This window comes from Bombyx mandarina, chromosome 09 (genome assembly GCF_030267445.1).
Source record: "Bombyx mandarina strain Sakado chromosome 09, ASM3026744v2".
Classification (NCBI taxonomy): Eukaryota; Metazoa; Arthropoda; class Insecta; order Lepidoptera; family Bombycidae; genus Bombyx; species Bombyx mandarina.
In genome coordinates, this window is record NC_143216.1 from 13,387,544 (window position 1) to 13,410,429 (window position 22,886).

General features: G+C 37.3%; 1 protein-coding gene across 3 annotated transcripts in view; it reads left to right on the top strand.

The window, feature by feature from the left end:
* Positions 1 to 22,886, top strand: part of LOC114242137 (uncharacterized) — a 62,675-nt gene that overhangs the window by 35,984 nt on the left and 3,805 nt on the right. For all 3 annotated transcript variants that reach the window (XM_028173180.2, XM_089730046.1, XM_028173181.2), the window contains 2 exons: positions 11,386 to 11,465; positions 16,996 to 22,535. In XM_028173180.2, the coding sequence (XP_028028981.2) occupies positions 17,019 to 22,535 (5,517 nt within the window). In that variant the 5' untranslated portion in view covers positions 11,386 to 11,465; positions 16,996 to 17,018. The remainder of the gene's footprint in view (positions 1 to 11,385; positions 11,466 to 16,995; positions 22,536 to 22,886) is intronic.

The following is a 22,886-nucleotide window of genomic DNA, read 5'->3' on the forward strand; positions in this document are numbered from 1 at the left end:
AATTTTAGGTCGAATTAATCATAATGTCCAATTATATACGAGTATTATTATAAGAATTACGTAAAATTGTCCTTTGTACGTATAAAAATTCCAAATTTATCAAACCTCTTGAAGTTGGCGAAATAAACGTTGCGAGATAGATACAGGTCAAGCCAATAAGAGAGTATGTTAAAAAATTGGCATACAATGTTATCAATATTTTTCTTGTGATAACACCTATTTTTACAAATTAATATTAATCGTCAAAACTAATATAATTGTTCTGTTACAGTAAAATTTGGCTTGGATAAAATACCCATTTATCTATTTATTCTCTATCTTAATTTTTTATTGCTTAGTGGTTACTGGAACCCATAGACATCTACTACATAAATGTGCCGCCGACCTTGAGACATAAGTTCTAAGGTCTCAAGTATAGTTACAACGGCTGCCCCACCCTTCAAACCGAAACGCATTATCGCTTCACTGCAGAAAGAGGCTGGGTGGTGGTACCTACCCGTTCAGACTCACTTGAGGTCCTACCACCAGTCTTAGTTTGTATAATGTCTAAGTATCTTATGTTCGTAATATAAGAGTAGGTGGAACCTATACTCTCGTGCCCATTTATTCGAATCTCAGACTCTTACTAATTTTATATAAAATTTACATTAATTTTATAAAATTTATATTAATTTTATAAAATTTATATTAATTTTATATAAAATTTATATTAATTTTATATTCTGGACTAATATTATATTAAGATGTCATAAAATTTGTGTATTTTTTATCGGCGACTTATATGACGTTAATTGTTTTTGACAGCAGTTGATCTGTGTTGGAAAGATACGAAATCTCCTTCCTTTGTCGTGTATCATTCTTGTCAGAGCGTCGTGGTCGTAATTCAGCATCATTGCTGTGGGCAGATGTTATACGAAATCTACTATGAGAAGATTATTTTCATTTTTCATTAATTTTCATTATTGTTTTAATTGTATTTTTTGACTTGTTTTTTCTTTTATTGTAAATATTTTTAATTAGTTAAAAAAAATGAAAATATTTGAGAAAAAACAAAAAGGAAAAAACCCGCTGAGTTTGTTTCGCCGGTTCTTCTCAGAACTGTGGCTCTTTTTGGAACCGGTTGTAGAGTTAATATTTTTATTTATATTTTGACATTCAACAAGTGTGTTATGCTGACATCTAAGTTGAGATAAATGATTTTGAATTTGAATTTGAATTTGAGAAGAAATGGTGAAGTGTCTAGCTCTGAAAGATCGACTTTCATTTATTTTCATATCTTCTCTGCTTCTTGATGTTATAACCAATACAATAGTTCAACCGACCGCTATACGATACGATATTTAAATAAAATTGTATGTTTAATCATCATCTCGAAAGGAAACTCGTGACCAAGCTCAGACTTAAGTTTTCGTAAGCAATACATAAAATCGCGTCTATTAACATTGCGTATTTAATTATTGATTTAATGTTGTATGGTAAAATGTTATTAAACTATTCTTAATCAGTACTAGAAACGGGTTCGTGAGCGGCTTGCGAATTGTACGCTCGTAGCTATTGACCTAGTGACACAGTAAGGTTCGAAGGAAAACAAGTGTGTTGCGTGTCACAATCCAGACGGTATTGTGGGTAACCGATCAAGATAACTTTCGCTTATGGAATTCGTTTAGGTTCTTCGCTCGGTAGCACGAGGAATCTACGCTAATTCGACCGTGCTAATCACTACAATTCACTACATAGTATAAAGCAAAGTCGCTTTTTCTGTCCCTATATCCCTATGTCGTCCTGCGGGATTTTCCCGGGGATGGAATCCCGTCCTATTATCAGGACGGGTACCTGCGACGGCTAGCATTCGGCGCGCACTGTGCGGTACCGTGGGTTTCGTGGAGTCGGAGTGGTGGGGCTCGGTGGGGTTTAGTCGGTAGTCGGTTTTGCGGAGTAGCTCTTGCGTGGCTGACGCCGTGCAGTGCCTCGCGCGCCTTTTTCAAGGCGTAGTCTCCCGGCAGGAATTGGAAGAAAGGAGGACCCCGGTCTTTTTCTTCTCCCTGTTCTTCTCTGGAGCCGCCGGAGTCCGACATAACCCGGTCTCTTACCCCCCTCGGCCGGGTATCCGTAAATGGATTCCCCAGCGTTAAAAAAAAATCCCTATGTATGCTTAAATCTTTAAAACTACGCAACGGATATTGATGCGGTTTTTTTAATAGATAGAGTGATTGAAGAGGAATGTTTATATGTATAATAACATCCATTAAATAGTGGTGAAATCAATAATAAATTACAGTTTCCGAACCGAAGCGAGGGCGGGTCGCTAATTCCAAATATTTACTTGACGAAAGCATCTGACACGGAAAAGTTTCACGTATTGTTGCAAGTTGTGTACATATCAATTCATTTAAGTAAGCGTCTCGCCGCTGATATTGAAATGACAAGAAATTATTTGAAAATTAGTCACGTTTAAAAAAAAACACATATTTCAGAAAGTTTACGATAACATAATATATTTGCACATACAAAAACAGTATCTGTTACTTATCAAACCTAAACGAGTCAACCATCATTGGTAGCAGTATTTAAAATTAATTTTTACAAAAATTTCGAAACAAAACTACTACGAGAATTAATTGTATAATCAATTAACTGGTTTGCCAGACATAATGATGATGAATTCTAATAGTACAACAAAATCAAAACCATCTTATTTTATGCATTAGTTGATTAACCTGTCCGTAATTTATGTTTTTATAATATTACTAACAAATTAGACGGGCTATCTATTTTGGAAATTATTAGACAAAAAAATGATATAATCTCAATTTAAAAATCAACAGGTAAACATCAGTGTAGTACAAATTTAAGCAACAGGGACGATGTTCATTGCTTGCTAACCGGTGATTCAATTTAAGAGGACAGTCTAACAAAACAGTCAAACTTCCTACTTGTATATACTCGTAGTAAAGATAACGCAGACAACAAAAGGTTGAATCCGATCTCGATAATAATATAACGTGTGTTGGACACTTTCCAAATGGACGAGCTCTACTTGTTACGACTCTATAAATAGCGCCTTAGGTATTTTACAAGAGTGTTTGCGTTTTTGCAGCTGTTCGATACTGCAATGCAATTCGTAATAATGTACGTTGTACGAACGACGAGCTGGTCATTACACCCAAAGGTTCGTAATGTATGTTCCTTGACCTTATGCTCTTATATGCATCGATATCTTTGTCTGATTTAGTTACTGATTTTTAAATTGTTAAAAGAAAAAAAAAACTGTAGTAGATTTATTTTTTAAAGGTTTTTTGTGTCATGTTAGAATTAGGAAAACGTTCCGTAAAATCTTAACGAAGGAGCTGACCTTAAGCGGGACATTAAAAATTTGCCTCGTGCTCATTCCTTGAGGAATTTTTCGAGGAAAACGTAAATATTGTCTTCTGACACGTTTTTATTTATTTGACGAACGTACATTCGTTTTAACTGGACGAATTTTAGTTTACAGTCTGCCATAAACAACGCAGATCTAATTATAGAAGGTGGATGGGTGAGCTGTCGAAAAATAGCACACGAATGTGGGCCACAGCTGCCGGTCTCGTGCATCCCGCGACGCTACCACGAATACAGATTACACAGATGTTTGATTAATTGAGTTTTTTTTTTAAATTGGGTAGACGAAAAAACAACCAGAAATCACTACACTCAGTGACGCATCTTAACAAATGAAGACACCATTGCATCTTAATTCCCATTAGGAATACTTTGATACAATCGAAGGAATCTTTGAAATTGTCGTGGCCTAAAGGATAAGACGTCCGGTGCATTTGTATCTAACGATGCAACGGTGTTCGAATCACGCAGGCAAGTGCCAATTTTTCTAATGAAATACGTACTTATCAAATATTCACGATTGACTTCGACGGTGAAGGAATAACATCGTGTAATAAAAATCAAACCCGCAACATTATAATTTGCGTAATTACTTACTGGGGTAGGATGTCTTGTGAGTCCGCACAGGTAGGTACCACCACCCTGCCTATTTCTGCCATGAAGCAGTAATGCATTTCGGTTTGAAGGGTAGAGCTAGGGTTTTACTGTAAAAACTGAAACCTTAGAACCCATATCTCAAGGTAGGTGGCGGAATTTAGGTTGTGGATGTCTATGGGCTCCGGTAACCACTTAACCTCAGGTGGGTCGCGAGCTCGTCCACCATCCTAAGCAATAAAAAAAATTCAACAGGTATCGCAAGTAATTATACTAATTAGAAAACACGACATTACTCCGCGATATTGGAGGTTATACAGTCCAACTCATTAATATTACACGGTTGTTCTGCGTATATAAGGATGCTCAAGTATCAAAATGCATCGTAAACCGAATTTATGTATCAAAGATTTGCGTTTTACGCGAATCATGTCAGCGGCGTTCTGCCGTTTATCTCTTCTCAAATAATAATAAACAAGAAACAAGTAATATTACATAAAATTTTCTCCTGTATTATACTAATATGGAACCCGTACGAAACTAGGTGATCTATAGCCTAACAAACAGTCAAAATCGGAACTGAAAGAATTACAACTCTCCAATACAAATGTTTGACGTTTACCAAAGTCCCCAGGTCTCCGCCCCCAGGTTAGACCCTCGAGAGCTCACCTACTCGCTCGATTACGCTGGCATAGTCTCTCAAGGCTACCAGATTAGGTAGGAAAAAAATAGCCTAATAATCCCAACAATTTCGGTACGGTAACAATTTTTTTTTATTGCTTAGATAAATGGACGAGCTCACAGCCCACCTGGTGTTAAGTGGATACTGGAGCCCATAGACACCTACGACGTAAATGCGCCACCCACCTTGAGATAAGTTCAAAGGTCTTTTACTTTACTTTACTGGTGGTAGGACCTCTTGAGAGTCCGCGCGGGTAGGTACCACCACCCTGCTTATTTCTGCCGTGAAGCAGTAATGCGTTTCGGTTTGAAGAGTGGGGCAGCCGTTGTAACTATACTTGAGACCTTCGAACTTATATCTCAAGGTGGGTGGCGCATTTACGTTGTAGACGTCTATGGGCTCCAGTAACCACTTAACACCAGGTGGGCTGTGAGCTCGTCCACCCACCTAAGCAATAAAAAAAAAAAAAAAAAAAAAAAAAACGGTCTCAAGTATAGTTACAACGGCTGCCCCATCCTTACAACCGAAACGCATTACTGCTTCACGGCAGAAACAGGCGGGGTGATGGTACCTACCCGCGCGGACTCACAAGAGGCCCTACCACCAGTAATAAAATAACTGTTTATAGATTAGCTGATAGCCTGTTACAGAATATTTCGATACTTGTTTGTGTAAACGATTTAAAGGGACGGTCCAGTGTACTTGATACTGCACGTTTAGCAACGCTGATAAGTCGAACATCGCCTCTGCGGTGGCCATTTAGAAAGCAACTCAACTAAAGCGCGCATCACACGTAATGAATTCCAAATAGCTACTTTATTTTACTAATACAGGAATTTACGGTATATTTTAAGAACTGGTTACTTAATTCGTCACCTACCTATGTGATTCGGAGAATACGCGTGAATTTTATATCATTATTCACTCGAGGAAATAATATTTGCTGTTTTCGTTCGGAGACAAATGTTGTAAACAGTAATAACAAACTGCAGCGTTATTCTACTTTAATTTATTGTTTTCTGTGTAAACATTTTCAACTATAGGTACAGATTATATGAATATTTTCGGTACATTACTAATAATGTTGTCACTGACAGAACCGGAGAATATTCTATATATACACAGCGTGCAACGTACATCCGTGCTAATAATATTATAACAAGTTTCTAAACGACATTAATGTACACACCATCATTAATTTGAAATACTCGAATTATACGGGTAGACTGGCAGCACATAGATTACTGAAATAAAACTCAAATTATGTACTTAAATTATTTACCTGTGGTAGGACCTCTTGTGAGTCCGCACAGGTAGGTACCACCACCCTGCCTATTTCTGCCGTGAAGCAGTAATGCGTTTCGGTTTGAAGGGTAGAGACCTTAGAACTAATATCTCAAGGTGGGTGGCGCATTTACGTTGTAGATGTCTATGGGCTCCAGTAACCATTTAACACTAGGTGGGCTGTGACCTCGTCCACCCACCACAGCAATAAGAAAATAAAAATAAAATTTAATCCGATTCAAAAATCTCATTCCGAGCGAATGGAAAGCATTTCTTGTTTATGTAATCAATTAAATTACCCGGATAGTGTTAATGTCGCGATAAGGGAGGGAAGGGAATCATTTTAATTTCCGGATCTCGTCCCCTATGCCATTATTGGCTTCCAGGGTTTTACGAGAGGGATGTATGCCGTACAGAGCGAGTACGATCTAGACAGTGATTCTCAACCACTGTTCCGCGGCACTTTTGTGTGCCGCCAAATTTCAAGTGTGCCGCCAAATTTTGCGAATATATAATAATGTTAATATTATTAAATTATATCATTTTAAAAGAAAAATATTTTAAACATGAATATATATTTAAATCCACAAAAAAAAATTATAGTGTATTTTAGTTTATTTCGTATATTAAAATTTTTTGATAAACTATTTATGCAGTGTGTTGTAGTAAGTAAATAATTTTTATCTTTTTTTTTGTGTGCCGCCAAATCTTGAAATCGTTAAATATGTGCCGCAACAAAAAAAAGGTTGAGAATCACTGATCTAGACAGTGATGTTACGTGAGCTTACAAGAAACATCATAAAGCGATTTTATTACTTTTTTTTCCCTACCTAACCTGATAGCCTTGAGAAGCTATATCAGCGTCGCCTTAACTAGTAGGTGAGCTCACGGGGCTCAAACCCGATGACGTTGCTAACACGAACCCCAGCAAGAGCCGTGCTTCGCAGAATCTACCACCGGATAGGAAACGCGACCCATTGAGAAGATCCGGCGAGAAACTCAGTGGGCTGTGTCTGAGGGTTAATTTACTCGTCGAGCCCTTCGTCGCAAGCGACGGGTTCGACCAGAACGGTTACCGGTGCTTGAGGTACCTAAAAGCGCCGTTAGTAGATCGAGAGGATCCGAAATGACGTGGTTGGGGCGACGTCGACTTCTTTCCATTCTTTCCGCAGGATCGGGAATGTATTTTATTACATTTTACAAAATAATACTATTATTTTCCCTGGCACGTGCCACTATTTTAATGACGCTTCATTGCTATCATGCTAAATGTATCGACATAAGTAATGACAAGGATATGATTGTGTTTTAAAAACAACTTGCGCGTCTGCCAACGTAAACTAAAATTCCATAAAAAAAACGTTTACGTGTTCAAAATCGAGTTTACTGAACTTTAAGTACGAATTGTGGCATTCATTACGTAATTTAAATAACTCAGCAAACAAAACAGCTCTTGTTACCGTGTGTTCTTCACTTCAAAATGTATAATTACAACACTATGCATGACTCCTTATATTAAGTCATTGTATTCATTGTGGCTTGCGATATTATCTTATATTAATACGTGAAGCAAAAACTTTGTATCCCTTTTTACGAAAATTGCACGGACGGAGGACTATGAAATTTTCCACACTTATAGAGAATATAGAGAAGAAGTGCAAAATGCTAATATTTTTTTTAAATAATGCATAAAAGATACATTAAATCAATAAAGAAAACATTACACACACTACATACCATGTATTTGACGCACACACGTATGCATACTGTTTACTGTCAAACTTTTGTTCTTGACGTCTGTTGTCAAATTGAGAATAGATTAAATATTGTCTGTCTTTGTTAATATTTTTCATAGTGTAGTCTTGGCGAAGTTTGTGATTATAGAAGTATAAAATACAATCATAATAGTGTACAAAACTTACATTTCCAATTAATTATAGTCGAATTTCGACTACTGCGGGACCTCTAGTTAATATTGTTATAGAATTGCAAGACAAACGATAACGAGACGGCATTTATTAAGCGTCTTTAATAAAACTTAGATGAGGAGGGAGTCAATAAGTATATAGATGTTACGGTTCACCTTGTTTCGCGCGCCTCGCGAGGCCAATGACCCGATACAGCTGTAGCGCCCGTCTACGTAAATAGTGTACGCAGACAACTACACACGATGTTTGTGTGTGTGTTCGAAAAAAAATATTGTGAAAGGTATATTGTTTCGTTGCTTTGTTCTTAAATATTATTTATCTCATTCCTCTTTGACATAATCGATAATAATAATTATTCTGTTCGAATAAATAAATTTGAATAATGTTTTGCATATCGATGGGTGAAAGACTATTTGGTTTAAGCGACAATTCGATTAATACGTGACATTTATAATTGTAATAAAAGATCCGTTTTATCTATATATTATTAATACGTGAAGCAAAAACTTTGCACCCCTTTTTACGGAAATTGCGCGGACACAGGAGTCTGATATTTTTCACACTTATAGAGAATATAGAGAAGGAGTGCACAAGGCTAATAATTTTTTTAAATAATGCATAAAAGATACTAATTTCTCACACTTATAGAGAATATAGAGAAGGAGTGCACAATGCTAATAATTTTTTTAAATAATGCATAAAAGATACTTTAAATCAATAAAGAAAACATTACACACACTACCATTTACTTAACACAACATACACACATACATAAAAATATACTCTTTGCTTACTGTCAATTGGGAAACTTTTGTTATTTTTTATAGTCTGTGGTCGAATTGAATATAGATTAATATTGTTTGTTCTTAATATTATTGATCTATAGTGCAGTTTTGGCGAATACTGTGATTATATTATCGAAATATAATAGTATTTGACAATAGAACCATAATAATGTTTAAATGTCTTGAAAAATGTCTTGAAGTCGTCGTGGCCTAACGGATAAGACGTCCGGTACATTCGTGTTTAGCGATGCATCGGTGTTCGAATCCCGCTGGCGGGTACCAATTTTTGTAATGAAATACGTACTCAACAAATGTTCACGATTGATTTCCACGGTGAAGGAATAACATCGTGTAATAGAAATGAAACCCGCAAAATTATAATTTGCGTAATTACTGGTGGTAGGACCTCTTGTGAGTCCGCACGGGTAGGTACCACCACCCTGCCTATTTCTGCCGTGAAGCAGTAATGCGTTTCGGTTTGAAGGGTGGGGCAGCCGTTGTAACTATAATTGAGACCTTAGAACTTATATCTCAAGGTGGGTGGCGCATTTACGTTGTAGATGTCTATGGGCTCCAGTAACCACTTAACACCAGGTGGGCTGTGAGCTCGTCCACTCACCTAAGCAATAAAAAAAAAAAAAAAAAAAAAAACTTATAATTCCAATGAATTATAGTCGAATTTCGACTACTGCGGGACCTCTAGTTAGCATAAAAATACGATAATATATATCGTGTATGGTAACTAACTTTTTATTACACGACGACGATCCTATCCTACAGAGAACTAACTACTCACTATTTACGATGCTTTCTTATACACATTTTCGTTTTTCATAATGTATGTAAGAATGTTATTATATAAGCCGAGATAAGGAATAGCATCAAAATGAATAAGTTTGAAAATTTGATTAAAATTTAATCATGCGTTTAATCTTGCCTAAAGGGACTCCTTTTAATAATATATTTTAGTTATTAAATTATTATTTTTATTATTTAATATTATTAATTTAGTATTTAATTTTATTAGATTTTCCCCTTAGTTTTTTGTGCATATTTTGTGGCACTAATAATATTTTTATGATACATTAGTATAACTAATAAACATGTCGCCGTTGTGTGTCAACAATACGTAAAATTATCGTGCGTTTTCGTTGTAATTTTGATCTTGACGCAGTTGAATCCGTTTACATAATCAAAATAAAAACATAACGTCATCCGGAGAGCCTGGAGAGCACGGCCATTGTGTTTTATTCAACTGACTCTATTTGAAAGTCAATTCGCATGATGTGCTGAATCGTTTGTCATCGGATGTCGTATTTGGGTCAATGTCCATTACAGTGCATCGGATTTCACGTACCGCGAGACTTGCTTAACTGTTGTTTTATTTCGATCTCGGGATTTTGGTTTGGAAATCGTTTTTTTTTTATCTTCAAAAAGCACGCGACCTATTTCATTGAGCGCCGATGTATCGATCGGCAATAGAAGGATCTCAAACGCGCCGCCATCGGTCGATAATCTTCGTTTTAGGAAGGGTATAATACATCGATGCACGTTAGAAAGTTTCCAAACTTAAGTTACAATAAAATTATACCAAAAAAAAAAAAAAAAATTTTTATTTTTATTTTTATATACGTAAAGATAACTAATATTCTTTCGAGGCAAACTTCGTTTTGTCTGTAGAGTAAAAAAAACAAAACTTGTTAATTTTAGAGGCCATAATATCTCAAGGTGATTCGTATCTATCTAATCTATTAAAATAACCTTGAAATTAGCAGAACGTGATAAACTAAAAGGCCAAAATCGTTACCTGTAAATTGCACACGAAGATCGAGGTGGGTAACATTTGAATTTTTTAAATTAGCATCGTTTCAATGGCGGAACGAAATGTTAACAAAAATTCGTGTTTATGTGTAATATAAGATAATGTTATGATTAAATTGATTTTTTTAAAGTCGGTCGTGAATAATGCACTCCATGCTGACGACAAGTTTCGAGGCTCGGAGAACGGAGACACGATCTTTTTTTTTTTTTATTGCTTAGATTGATGGACGAGCTCACAGCCCACCTGATGTTAAGTGGTTACTGGAGCCCATAGACATCTACAACGTAAATGCGCCACCCACCTCGAGATATAAGTTCTAAGGTCTCAGTATAGTTACGACGGCTACCCCACCCTTCGAGCCGAAACGCATTACTGCTTCACGGCGGAAATAGTCGGGGTGGTGGTACCTACCCGTGCGGACTCCCAAGAGGTCCTACCACCAATGAGATCCAATGAGGAATGATGTCAATTAAATAAGAAACAGGCAAACGATTATTACCGTAACAGTTTATAGTACCTACTTTAAATTTGGAAAGGTTTTCGTATTTGAATTATTACAAGATCTTATTCGTGCAAGATTGTACTCTTCTACCCACTTATGTACTTAAAGCTCTCCCTCTTTAAAAACGGTTAGCTGGTAGATAACTCAATTGTTGAGTTCGGCTCGCCATTTTATAACGTTTCGCAATTATTGTATTGTATTAATTGTGTGTACAATAAAGAATAAAGATCAAGATATGATGACCACAGAACATAGCTCTAGCTACATATATTTAAATTTCGAATGAAAAAAGTTTATCCTTAATTTGATCTATGACAGAGTCCAACCGTATGTTTTAGGCAAAACTATTTTTACTATGTAAAGTTAGGATGAAAAATGTTTTTTTTTAAATAAATCCTTTTTGGTTTCAGGTTACGCTGCCATCGAAATTGAAATCATGAGCGCGAATGGGGGCTCCAATACACATCCAGCGGGATAGCTGTTATCAGAAGTAAGTAACAAAATTGAATTATCTTCATTGAGAGTCTTCAGTATATTTTATTGCACATAAAAACATAATTTATATTAAAAATAGTCAATAGGTAGGTATAATTCGTACAATGGGCGATCTTATCTCTTCACTACTCTACTCACGACAAATCATATAATACTACTATGTTTTAACTTTAAAAACTTAAAGCCATTTAAAAGTCAATTATCACAACATTCACAACCCAAACCTATTTAATCAAGTTGAATTAGGTCTTATGGCAAAAAGTTTACGTTTGTAAATTTATTAACAATGTTCCTACAACAATTAAATAGTGGGTTCATTTTTGCGGGTCATTTTATTGATTTTATCATTCCCGACCCGCCTAGGATAAACGTCCGAAAATACTGGTCATAAATATCGGCACAAAATTTATATTTTTTATAATTATTATCATCAAAATTAATACACATGCTGTAACAGAATAAATTTATCTAGTATATTTCAGTAATTCAAACATTAATCAACCGAAATACGAATATTCCAGCCAGAGTAGAGTACCTACGCGTACACCACAAATCGAGAACACGAAATCGATTATCGGGAATAACGTTCACAAATCGAAACGGGATTCGGTAAACGCGGAAGCCGCATTCTTGTTTGTGTATTCCAATTTCAAATTGAAATGCATTCGTTTCAACCGTGGCCTAGCAGCGCCTCTCGAGACAAGTGTAATTATGAAATCGATCATTGGTATTTTCTTAAGTGTTTCGGGACGATTAAAACTACATTAATTGCCTCATTGTTAAACATATTAGCTAGTTAAGCTGAGAATTATTGGACTCCGGGATCCGCGTTCGACTCTTGGTTGGAGTTTTGTCATTCCAACTCTTTGTGTTATTATTACGTATGGCATATCTATCTATATCTATACTAGCTGACCCGGCAAACATTGTTTTGCCATATATAAGGTTTCTAGGGAATTTCTAATGTAGAAAAAAAAAACCTAACTTATTGTAAGTGTGTAAGGATGTGGTAAATGATTGAAAGAGGTATGTAGTGCTGTGAACGATGAGGGAATATATAATAAAAATAACAAAACCTCATTCAACCACATAATACCTCATTACAACAAAAAAAAAAAGTCCCAATAAAAAAAAAATCTGCTAGGCGTGGACAACCCTAATCACTTAGGGGTATGAAAAATAGATAGTAGCCGATTCTCAGGCTTACTGAATATGCATAAAAAATTTCATGAGAATCGGTCAAGCGGTTTCGGAGGAGTATGGGAACGAACATTGTGACACGAGAATTTTATATATTAGATATATAAAAATGAATTGCTGTTCGTTAGTCTCGCTAAAACTCGAGAATGGCTTGACCGATTTGGCTAATTTTGGTCTTGAATTATTTGTGGAAGTCCAGAGAAGGTTTAAAAGGTAGATAAATATGAAAATTAAATAAAAATAACAATTTTGTTTTTCCTTTGATGTGTCCCCCGTCGGACGGATTCCTTTTGTTTGTTTTAAGTTTATTTTATACAAAAGTCTTTTATTTATCGATTGAGGCACTATGAAGTCTGCCGGGTCAGCCAGTCAGTTATAAATATACCTACTTTGTTTTCTGTTTATTTTTTAAAAGTTTTATTCGTTTGTGACCAGCAAAGGCGACGCGACGATTACCTTAAAATCGATTTTTCATTCGACCGTGAATAAAAAATCACCGTCAAATCGATTTTGCGTCGGGACTGCTCTAGTGACTGAATCCTAATAAGTGCTAGTCTACACGCGTAATTGCATTTTGCAATGGTTCGATGCATGCGTTCCGATGTTATATATCTACACTAGAACGAATACGGTATCGCTCTTGTAAATGATTTACAGCGCGTTATCGAAAACGGTATTTTATTAAGAAGATAAAAAAGTTGGATGAAAAAGTCTTCAAGGCCAAAGGACTTCTGTGTCTCTCATAGATTCACATTGTGATCGGTAATTTCGAAACTGTCATGACAATGACATTTATGAAATCGTCTCTTGGTGATAGACCTCCAGCGAATAATGCCTGGAGGTTATTGGCATATACATCACTTATTAATTCCGATGAATTGTTTGTGAGCTCAGTAATCCATGTACGGGAAAAATAATAATAATAAAAAAAAGATTAGCATGCCGCTTATCGTTTTAAAAATCGACTTATTTCGAAATATATATCGCACAATCATGCATTAATGTAAATATATTTGTATATTATATACCTACGTAATGTTATATTAAGATAGGTAAATGCGTAGCGAGTTCATTAACCTTTATCTTCCAGACGTACGTCGAGGTGACATTGACCTTTTGGTGGAATCATAAGCAAAATTGTGGAATCATCGATCTTTTCGTAGACCATTACCGAGTTGCTTTTATTTTACTACAAAGTTTAATGGTCTTGGTCGTATAGATTCTTTGTTTAAAAGCTCTTTGTGAAGCGTTTATTTTGACGAGCGTATTTTAGGGATTTTAATTGGCGTATTAATTGGTATCGCTCACGATCGTCTAGTTAAGTCGGTTTCTAGTAAAACGGGAATGACGTCACCTTGAGACATGAGGTCGATAAATTGCATTAGAATTACCGCTATTCTACCCTCGAAACCGGAACGAATTATTGTTTTCCAGACCAAATAACCGTGACGCCATCTCAACGCTACCGGAACACGCATGATAGGTTCTAAAACAATTATTCACAAATATTAATTTAGATTCATTAGATAGAGAAAATGATAGCAATGCCAGTTTTAGTTTTAATTTAAATAATTAATATACATTTTGTGAACGGGTTTTTTTTATAAATTTCAAATAGCATTCGTTTTAAAACTATTTACCTAATTTAATTGTTTTATGTTCTCATTTGACCTGAATAAATCGATGTTAACTTTTAGTGACCTTTGACATTCATTGCGATTGTCATTCTTTTGTGTTTATTCTATTACTGTACTGTAAATTAGACCTGTCTTAAATTTGCTGCGTTGGTGTATCTTGAACTATAGGTTCTTTCCCGAAGCGGAAACATATGGAACAGGAATAAGCTGACCGAGACCCTGAATGATAAATTTCCAATAAAATATCCTTAACGTCTCTTAAAATCGAATTCTATAGCGTCGACACAGTCAGGTCACAAATAACTAGACAAGGAAACGATTAACACCGATAATTATAATTTTCCTCTTTGCAAATTGCGAGAATATAAAAGTCAAAACATATTTACGCGTAATAATGATAGTGCATGACCAATTTTAGCACGGATAAATTTAATTCTTGTGAATAATATGATGCGTGATACGAGTTACAATTTTTGTACAACGTATCTTTATAAATGGGTCGATGACAGCGATGTCCATTGCGCCAAATTCGTTGATGGCGAAACCCGGATATTTTATCCGAGGCATCCGTCTTCGAGACATTCACCGCGGGCGACAACAGTGTGCTTAGTGCGAGTTTTTTTAACGGTCTCGATAGCGTAAAAGTTAGCTCATATTTGTATGAAATGGGATCTGTTGCCTACGTTTGCCGTTAGGGGCGCTATTCCAACTGCATACAAAATTGGGTTAACTTTCACGCTGTCGAGAACGTTAAAAAACTCGCACTAAGCACACAGATGTCAGTTATTCAATTCAATTCAATGTATGTAACATTTTTTATGCTATAGACTTTTTCCACATTCTGCAACTGGTTTTTGAATAGCCAATAACGAAAAAAATGTATACATTGTAATAAATCATCATAAAAGTAGCCTTTTTGTTTCAGTAACAGTTTGGTATTTTAGAACTTTTTATTTTATTATTAAACAATGATGGATATTAATGTTGTTTCAAGTAGTTTATATTTCACATGAAAGTTCGCCTAAACTAGTAGTAATAGTCAGTAGGCAGCGGCAGCGGCTTGGCTCTGCCCCTGGCATTGCTGAAGTCCTTGGGCGACGGTAACCACTCACCATCAGGTGGGCCGTATGCTCGTCTGCCTACAAAGGCAATAAAAAAACCCAGTAGCAATAGCAATAGTAAAATCAATTTTCCACAAAAATGTTTGTTAGTTCTATAAACTATTGAATTTGGACTAGTTTTCCGCTGTGAATGACAAACATCATTTACAAGTCACACACCTTATTACACTAAAAATGAGTACCTCCATTATTTTGGGTCGGTCAAGAACAGTTCTCATCTGCGCAACAAGTGAGACGCAGCGCATCGTCATATATATACATATAGTAAATGTTAAAAGTTCAACGCATCCCGATTCTCGCCGGGAATGGTACTGGGTATGCAATCGATTGAGGCCGGTCGCCACGGAGACAGCTTCCGCCGCTCGCACCCTTCCCTACCTACCTGCTGAATTTATAACACGTATCAATTTAATGTCACTCTTATTCGTGTTACTTAAAACGTTATTTTCATTAACATTATCGTTCAACTAAACGAAATTGTTCCGTGCGGGTGGGTAGGTACGTGTGTGTGTTTTAAGACGCTTTTATTAGCTCGGTATGTAGGTATGTATGTATGTTCGTAAAGGAATCTTTGAACGTCATTTTCACCGACTTCAATTCACACAGTCCGATTGATGTGAAAATTTTCACATGCATCGAGATTCGGTTACAATACAATAATTTTATTTAACTTTGCTCTAATATGGCCAGTATCAAGAGGATAAAAAAAACAAAAAGTTTTAAAACTACATAAATATATTGATTTACATTATAACTGTGTACTGTTCTATTAGTTATTATATTACTGATGGTAATTTAGAAAAAGGCCTTGTATGGGTCGCTATTGCCCGTCATTTTTACTAGTAAAATGTATCGTAGAGGTCAGTGACATTTACGCAACAAAAGTATGGTTGCGTTCTGTAGAATAGTAAGTCTTTTATTCAAGCTCCGAAGACTTTCGACCTTGAGTTAAAAGATGAGCAAGGGCATTCACGCTTTGTTATAAGTGAGTTGCGGTAATGATCAACTAACTATTAATATGTCGTCTATTTGTGTGTTCATTTAGCGAAGACTAAGGCCCAACATAACAAAATCTCAAGCGCGGTTTTACGTAATCAATAACTAGTTACGTAGGTACGCAAGCCCGATAAACGTGTAAAACTAGGCATAAATAGATAAACTATCTGCCCTTTTGGAGATACACGTTAAGATAATGAGTCTACAAGGGCATCGTTTAGTTACTTCCTCATATGTGACGTCTGCCTTCACAAAGCATACTTTATTAATCGAGGTTTATTTGTACAAATTAAAGAAGGCCAGCGCCTTTACCCGGAACTCAGTTTCGCACGAGCGTTGACACAAAGCAAATTGTAATAATCATTTTACGTATTGAGTTTCGATGCGTGCTTGTGTGGGGGCGAAGTACTTTCAAGGGCAATCGGCGGGTAATGACCCAAACGTAACTACTTTAACAAGTTTTATACTCGATATGAACTCAAAATTGTGCATTGGTCATATTCGCAAAAGCTTTATTCTTCTATCTACCGAAGAGAGAATAATAAATTTTATATCTACGTTTTTGTTTCAGGGGGCGTTCATTGCTGAGGGAGTATGGATGGGGCTTTCAATAATGTGCTGGAAGGGACACGCCAGTACTTTATGGGAGTACCAAAGCAGGTGCAAGGTGAAGGATCTGGGCAACCGGTATGGCCTGCTAGTACGTCGCCACCTGAGGAAGGAACACCAGCTCAATCCGGCGCACCAGCCGCGACTTCTCGCCCACCTTCAACAGCCGCAGCTCCTCCAGCACCATCAGAAACTCCTCCCATGGCTGTACCAGCCCCACCCCGTCCGCCGTCTGAACCAATAGAACCCGAGCCGCATATTATACATAAAGCAACTGTGATGCGAGAAGCAGCAGAAAAGCGGCGAGAGATGCCTGACATAGAAGACGAAGAGGAACCAGGGGATACACTTTCTCCACCATCGCATATAATTCGCAAACCGCCACAGCCGCTACCCTCACCTGCCCCTGCTCAAGCGGCACCGAGTCCGTCCCCCGTAAGACCACCATCCGTTGCCCCACCAGCGGCAGTCGTCCCGGAACCGCAGCCGGAATTGCTGCATCGTGCGGCTTTGCATTGTGTGCAAACTCCAACGTCAAGACCTGCAGAGCATTTTGCACAGAGTCGACCACCGGATCCTTATTCGTCTTCACGGCCGCCGGAATCATATCGGCACTATCCATATGAAACAAACGGTCCAGAAAATAGCCGTAATTCTCACGTATCAATAGCATCACCACAGCCTGTACTTACCTCGCGCAACAGTCCTCAAACATACGCAAGGTTATCCAGTTCTGTTCCCCAACATGCCGCCAATCGTTTACGCGAAGCTGCCGTGCATAGCTCTCCTGCACAACGTTATGCTGTGTCAATGCCGCAACCACCGCCTCCGCATAATGACCGCGTTCCACCGATACACCATCCCCAAACACCACCTTTACAAATGCTTACTTCAGGCGATGTCAGATCTGTACATCTTTACCCGCCTATCCAACATCGACGAGAATCTTCGCCTTATACGCGGCCATCTTCACAGTTTGATCGTCATCCAACTGTACCACCAAGAAAGTATGATCCTCAGCAAGCATATTCTGGTTATAGACAAGCAACGCCGCAACCTTTACAAAATCAACGAATAGATACACACCATCAGGTGCCGTATAAACACGCAATAGACCTTATGAATTCAAATTACTCATCTCGGCCATCTGAGCGGTCACCAGTACCAGTACCACAAGCACCACATTCCCATGACGCCACGCGTTTATCGTCGCGAATGGACTACCATAGCATAAGCAGACCAGTCGATTCTAGAAGTTCCTATCCATACGCAACATCAGGCACAACAGCATTGCGATATGCTCCCGGTGCTTCTTTGCCCGCTACAATAAATTCTACTCCTGCGTCAAGGTCCCCTTATCGTACTCCGGTCACTCATAAAACGAACTATGACTATGCAACATCGAACTCAGTCCAGAGTTCATCGGTCCGTTCTTCGACTAAAGCTGGTTACCCCAATCAACAAACTCGAATGACAGTTTCAGTAACGTCGATAGTAAATCAAATGAATCAAACCAAACAGAAGCAAGAATCACCAATCACAGGAGCATCACAAGTGAATCACCTTGATCAAACGAAACAGAAACGTGAGTCCCCTTTGGATTTATCAGTGAAGACGGTGAAAAATTCTGCAGACTCTTCAACAACACAGGACGACGCAGTAGATTCCGCATCAGTCGAAGGCAAAATATTACATGCACTGCAACCACGTCCTTCGAGTAGTCGTCAAGCACCTCCAGTAGGCTATACAGCTGCACATAAAGTAGATTTCGCTCCTAATTTTACAACTCAATACGGAGAAAGAAGCACAAATGTTTCTTACAATCCACCAACACCGCAGCTTCATAATTCTGTAAGATATAACGGCACCTATGATTCTCGAAGATTACCTGAAACTTATCCAGTAGAATCTTCTCATGTCTACGCAGAGCGGAGTAAATATGGCGTGTCTGTAGCCAGAGCAGATTATGTGCCGAGAATAGATATTACTAGAGCGTCTGGTGATCCATGTCCGGTTGATAATAGAATTCGTGATGATCGAACCTTCATAATAGAAGAAAGAAAACGACCTCAGGGTCCCATAGTTAGCAACATTCCTGATAAAATTGTTCGTTATGAGACATGGAGTTCGGATAGTCGGATAGATCGCACTGGACAATCAGCCGTCAGAGAACAACATGAGTTAATGCGACAGCCTGTTTACAACTATAGCAGTCATAAACAATTTGAAGCCTATCAAAATGAACAAAAGCGTTCCAAATCATCGGCCGCGTACCGCGATCGCATTCATCATCCTAATCATGGATATCCTAGTGGTGGTCCTTACCCTGAAATACCTTCACGGGATCTAAGTCAGTATCATGCTTTGTACCAGGATAGAAATACATCAGTAAACGCCCGGCATCATGTTATACAAAGAATTCCGAGCCATAGAGAAGTTCATTCGCAACATGTAGATCCAAACAGAGTTCCAGCCGATAAAAGAGTATTAAGTATCCTTAGAAATAGTTTAGAAACTAAACAATCTGGTTTTTCTGATGCATCTCGTCCAACAAAGCAGATACCAGAACTTATAGTAATAGATGATGTAGATGATTCTGTAATAGATATAGATCTTACTAAAGACAATGATCATCCTGAAACCAAAAAACCAAATGTAACTAAATCATCTCAAGCTATTGCTCCAAACCCAGAAAATCATAATATACAAATGCCTAAAGCTGTTGATTCACTACCACGAGATTCTGAATATCATAAACTCGACAACACTGATTTAAAAAGAAAGACACCAGAAAATGATGTTGCCAGAATTAGAACAAAAGCAGAGTTAAAAGTAATGCCTCCATCGCAAGACAGTGGAATCAAATCAAATGTTAAACATGATTTAGTTACAGAAAGTGACGGAAATAAATTACTACCTAAATCACAGAAGCAACATTTATTTAATCAAATACGAAAAGATAATCTAAGATTTGAATCTGTCATACGCTCTGATAATACTTCTGAAGCACTTATTCCAGATGTTAAGTCTGAGCCCATGAATATTGAAGAAATAGAGAGAGATGCAGAAATTTCTATTAAAACAGAACATCTATTGGAAAATTTAAATCCCGAGCGCGGTAATTTGAATGAAGACAAACCTGCTGATGATTTAGATTGGGCTAGTGCCTGTGATAGTTTTGTAGAGCAACTGAAGTCAGGTTGCCACAAGAAAAAAAATACCAAAAAACTTGATGAAACAGATAACAATAATGAAAGCAAATTAGAGCCCGAAGAAACTTCGCTACCGCCCCCAGAAATTGCAATTACTGAACCTGAAGTTGTTGTCAAACAGGAACCGATAGACGAAGATGAAATAAAACCTTTAGATGAACCGTCGAATATAAACGTAGAGGTCAAAATAGAAAATATAAAAGATAATGAAAGCACAGTGCAACATACTATCCTAAACAAAAATGAAAGGAACAATTCTAAATCTGAAAAAGGTAACAAAAATGCGACCAAACCAGAAAAATCAAAAAAGGACAAAAAAATTGATAAAGAGAAACCAGTGAAAACTAAATCAAAATCAAAGAGTAAATTAGAGAAAAATGAAAACAATTCTTCATCGCCGAATACAAAAAAAGATAATCTTAAAACCTTTATAAAAGAAGAATCTGAATCTACGGATGATGATGAGCCGCTCATAAAAAGTAAAATACTTAAAGATAAAGAACAAAGTGAACGTCTCAAACATCAACTTCTTAAAGACTTATCTGAAAAGTCTGCTTACGTCAAATTAGAATGCTGTGACGTAGACGTTAATAAAAACAACAGAAAATCGCTCGACTATGACTCCACTAAAGGAAAAGAAGAGAAACAAATCAAAGGTAAACTCTCGAAGACAAAAACAAAAGGGAAATCTCTTTTCGCCGACAATACCAAAAACGAAAAGCAGATTGTAGACTCGAGTACAGACAGCGACGATGAGAAACTAAGTGTCGCCAGTAGGCTTAGAATGCGTAAAAGTGTTAAGAACGAAGATAAAGTAATTCCATCTCAAAAAACTACACCGTCGAAAAAAATTGATAGTACTAGCAGCGCTAGTAGTAGTTCTACGCCCATTCGCAAACCGGACTTCGGTGATGGATCCGCTTTCCACCCAGGTTGGGAAGAAGAGCTTTACCGATATAAACGTTCTCTTCGTATGCCTTCAAGACTTATCGCAATACCTAGAGGGCGTTCCGGAGGACCATTTGTTAGAAAAACAGGTGTATTGTTAACTAGAGGCTCCACATCGCTCCCAGATTTGGATCCCGCTCCATTGTCACCGGCACCGTCGTCAGCACCTTCAGCAGCTACTGATGATTTATACGCAAGACGTCCAGATAAAATGACCCTTGATAGTGATTTAGATTCTAATTCAAGTTGCTCTGCTCCAAACCGTTTACATTATGATTCAGAAGCTTCCACGTCTACGGTGTTTTCATCTTCAAAACCGACTAGAAAAAGCAGCTCTATCGTCGATGTATTAATACAAAAGTGTGGAAAAAAGGAAGATAACAAAAAGAAATCTAAAGAAAAAGACGATAAAACACCTAAAGTCATACAAAAAACTTCGAATACGACTGAGTTATTGCCTACTCCAAGCTTGGGACTTTTAAAAAATAGTAACAAGGGAACTTTAAGCGCTAAAAAAGAAAAATTAATGGAAGAAATATACTATCTAGGAGCGTTTCGAAAGGAGACTGTTTCTGCATTTAGGAATGCTTTTATAAAAAATACTGATGGACTAATTGGAGCTACAGAAGAATTTGCGCCCGTAGTTCTCAAATCACGGACAAGAACCGAAAGCAGAGTTCTGAAACAAAGAGCAACAATAAAGGAAGTTTTCGGCGACGAAAGACCAGCCTCTGCCCCGCCTACATCCTGTAGAGATGATATTGATTTACAAGAAGGGAAAGACGATATTGATGTAGCATCAAAACCAATTAAGGAACCAGATCCCAAAGCAAAACTCAAACCTAAAAAAATCATAAAAGATAAATTGAAGAGAAGATCTAGTTCAATAAGAGACGGCTTGCGGAGTACAAAATCTTTAAAAAGAAACGACGCTAAGGGTCGTCTTCTTCGTTTAAAGAAGCGTAATAATCTGATTAAGTGTTTAAATAATAAAAGAATCAAAGAAATTTCCAATACCAAACAAAAACCTGAAGGGACATCCACTTCGGAAGAAAAAGAAAAACCAAAAGAAGAAAGCAGTTCTTTGGGAGCTGATGCCACCAATACAAAAAGACGTTTCAAACGACTGTTCGGAAGAAGAAAATTTAGTTCCGGTTTCGATTATATACGAAAAAAAAAGAAAATTATACGGAGAGAGGATTCCAACAATAAAATAAGAAGACCAGCAGTTAAACCTAGTCCCGAGTCCATTCACGATATCCATAAAGAAATCAAAAGCTGGTTTATCAACAAAAGTATCGGAGAAACTCACCTCCACCGTGCCGCTAGACTGGGATACACTGTAAGTATTTTTTTCTTGTCTTTGTTAACCCATGAGTCCAAGGCATACCTGACGGTGAGTGGGTACCGTTGCTAATGGACATCAGCAATACCAGGGACACAACTTAGTTCGCTGTCTACTGCAGAGTACTTTCCGGAAATCTCGTTTGAAAAGAAACAAGTCATAGCGCCCGGGAAAGCGGAGGGAAATTAATTCTTAAGCCGGATGGTAATGGAATATCTCTGGAAATTCACTTTGAATGAATGTTGTTGTTGTGGAATGTGTTTCCAGGTAGTATGGATGAACTTTGCTAGGATGGCCGGAAATGCGATGGTAAAAACGTGATGGGAGGGGTCATTCCGAACAATTCCT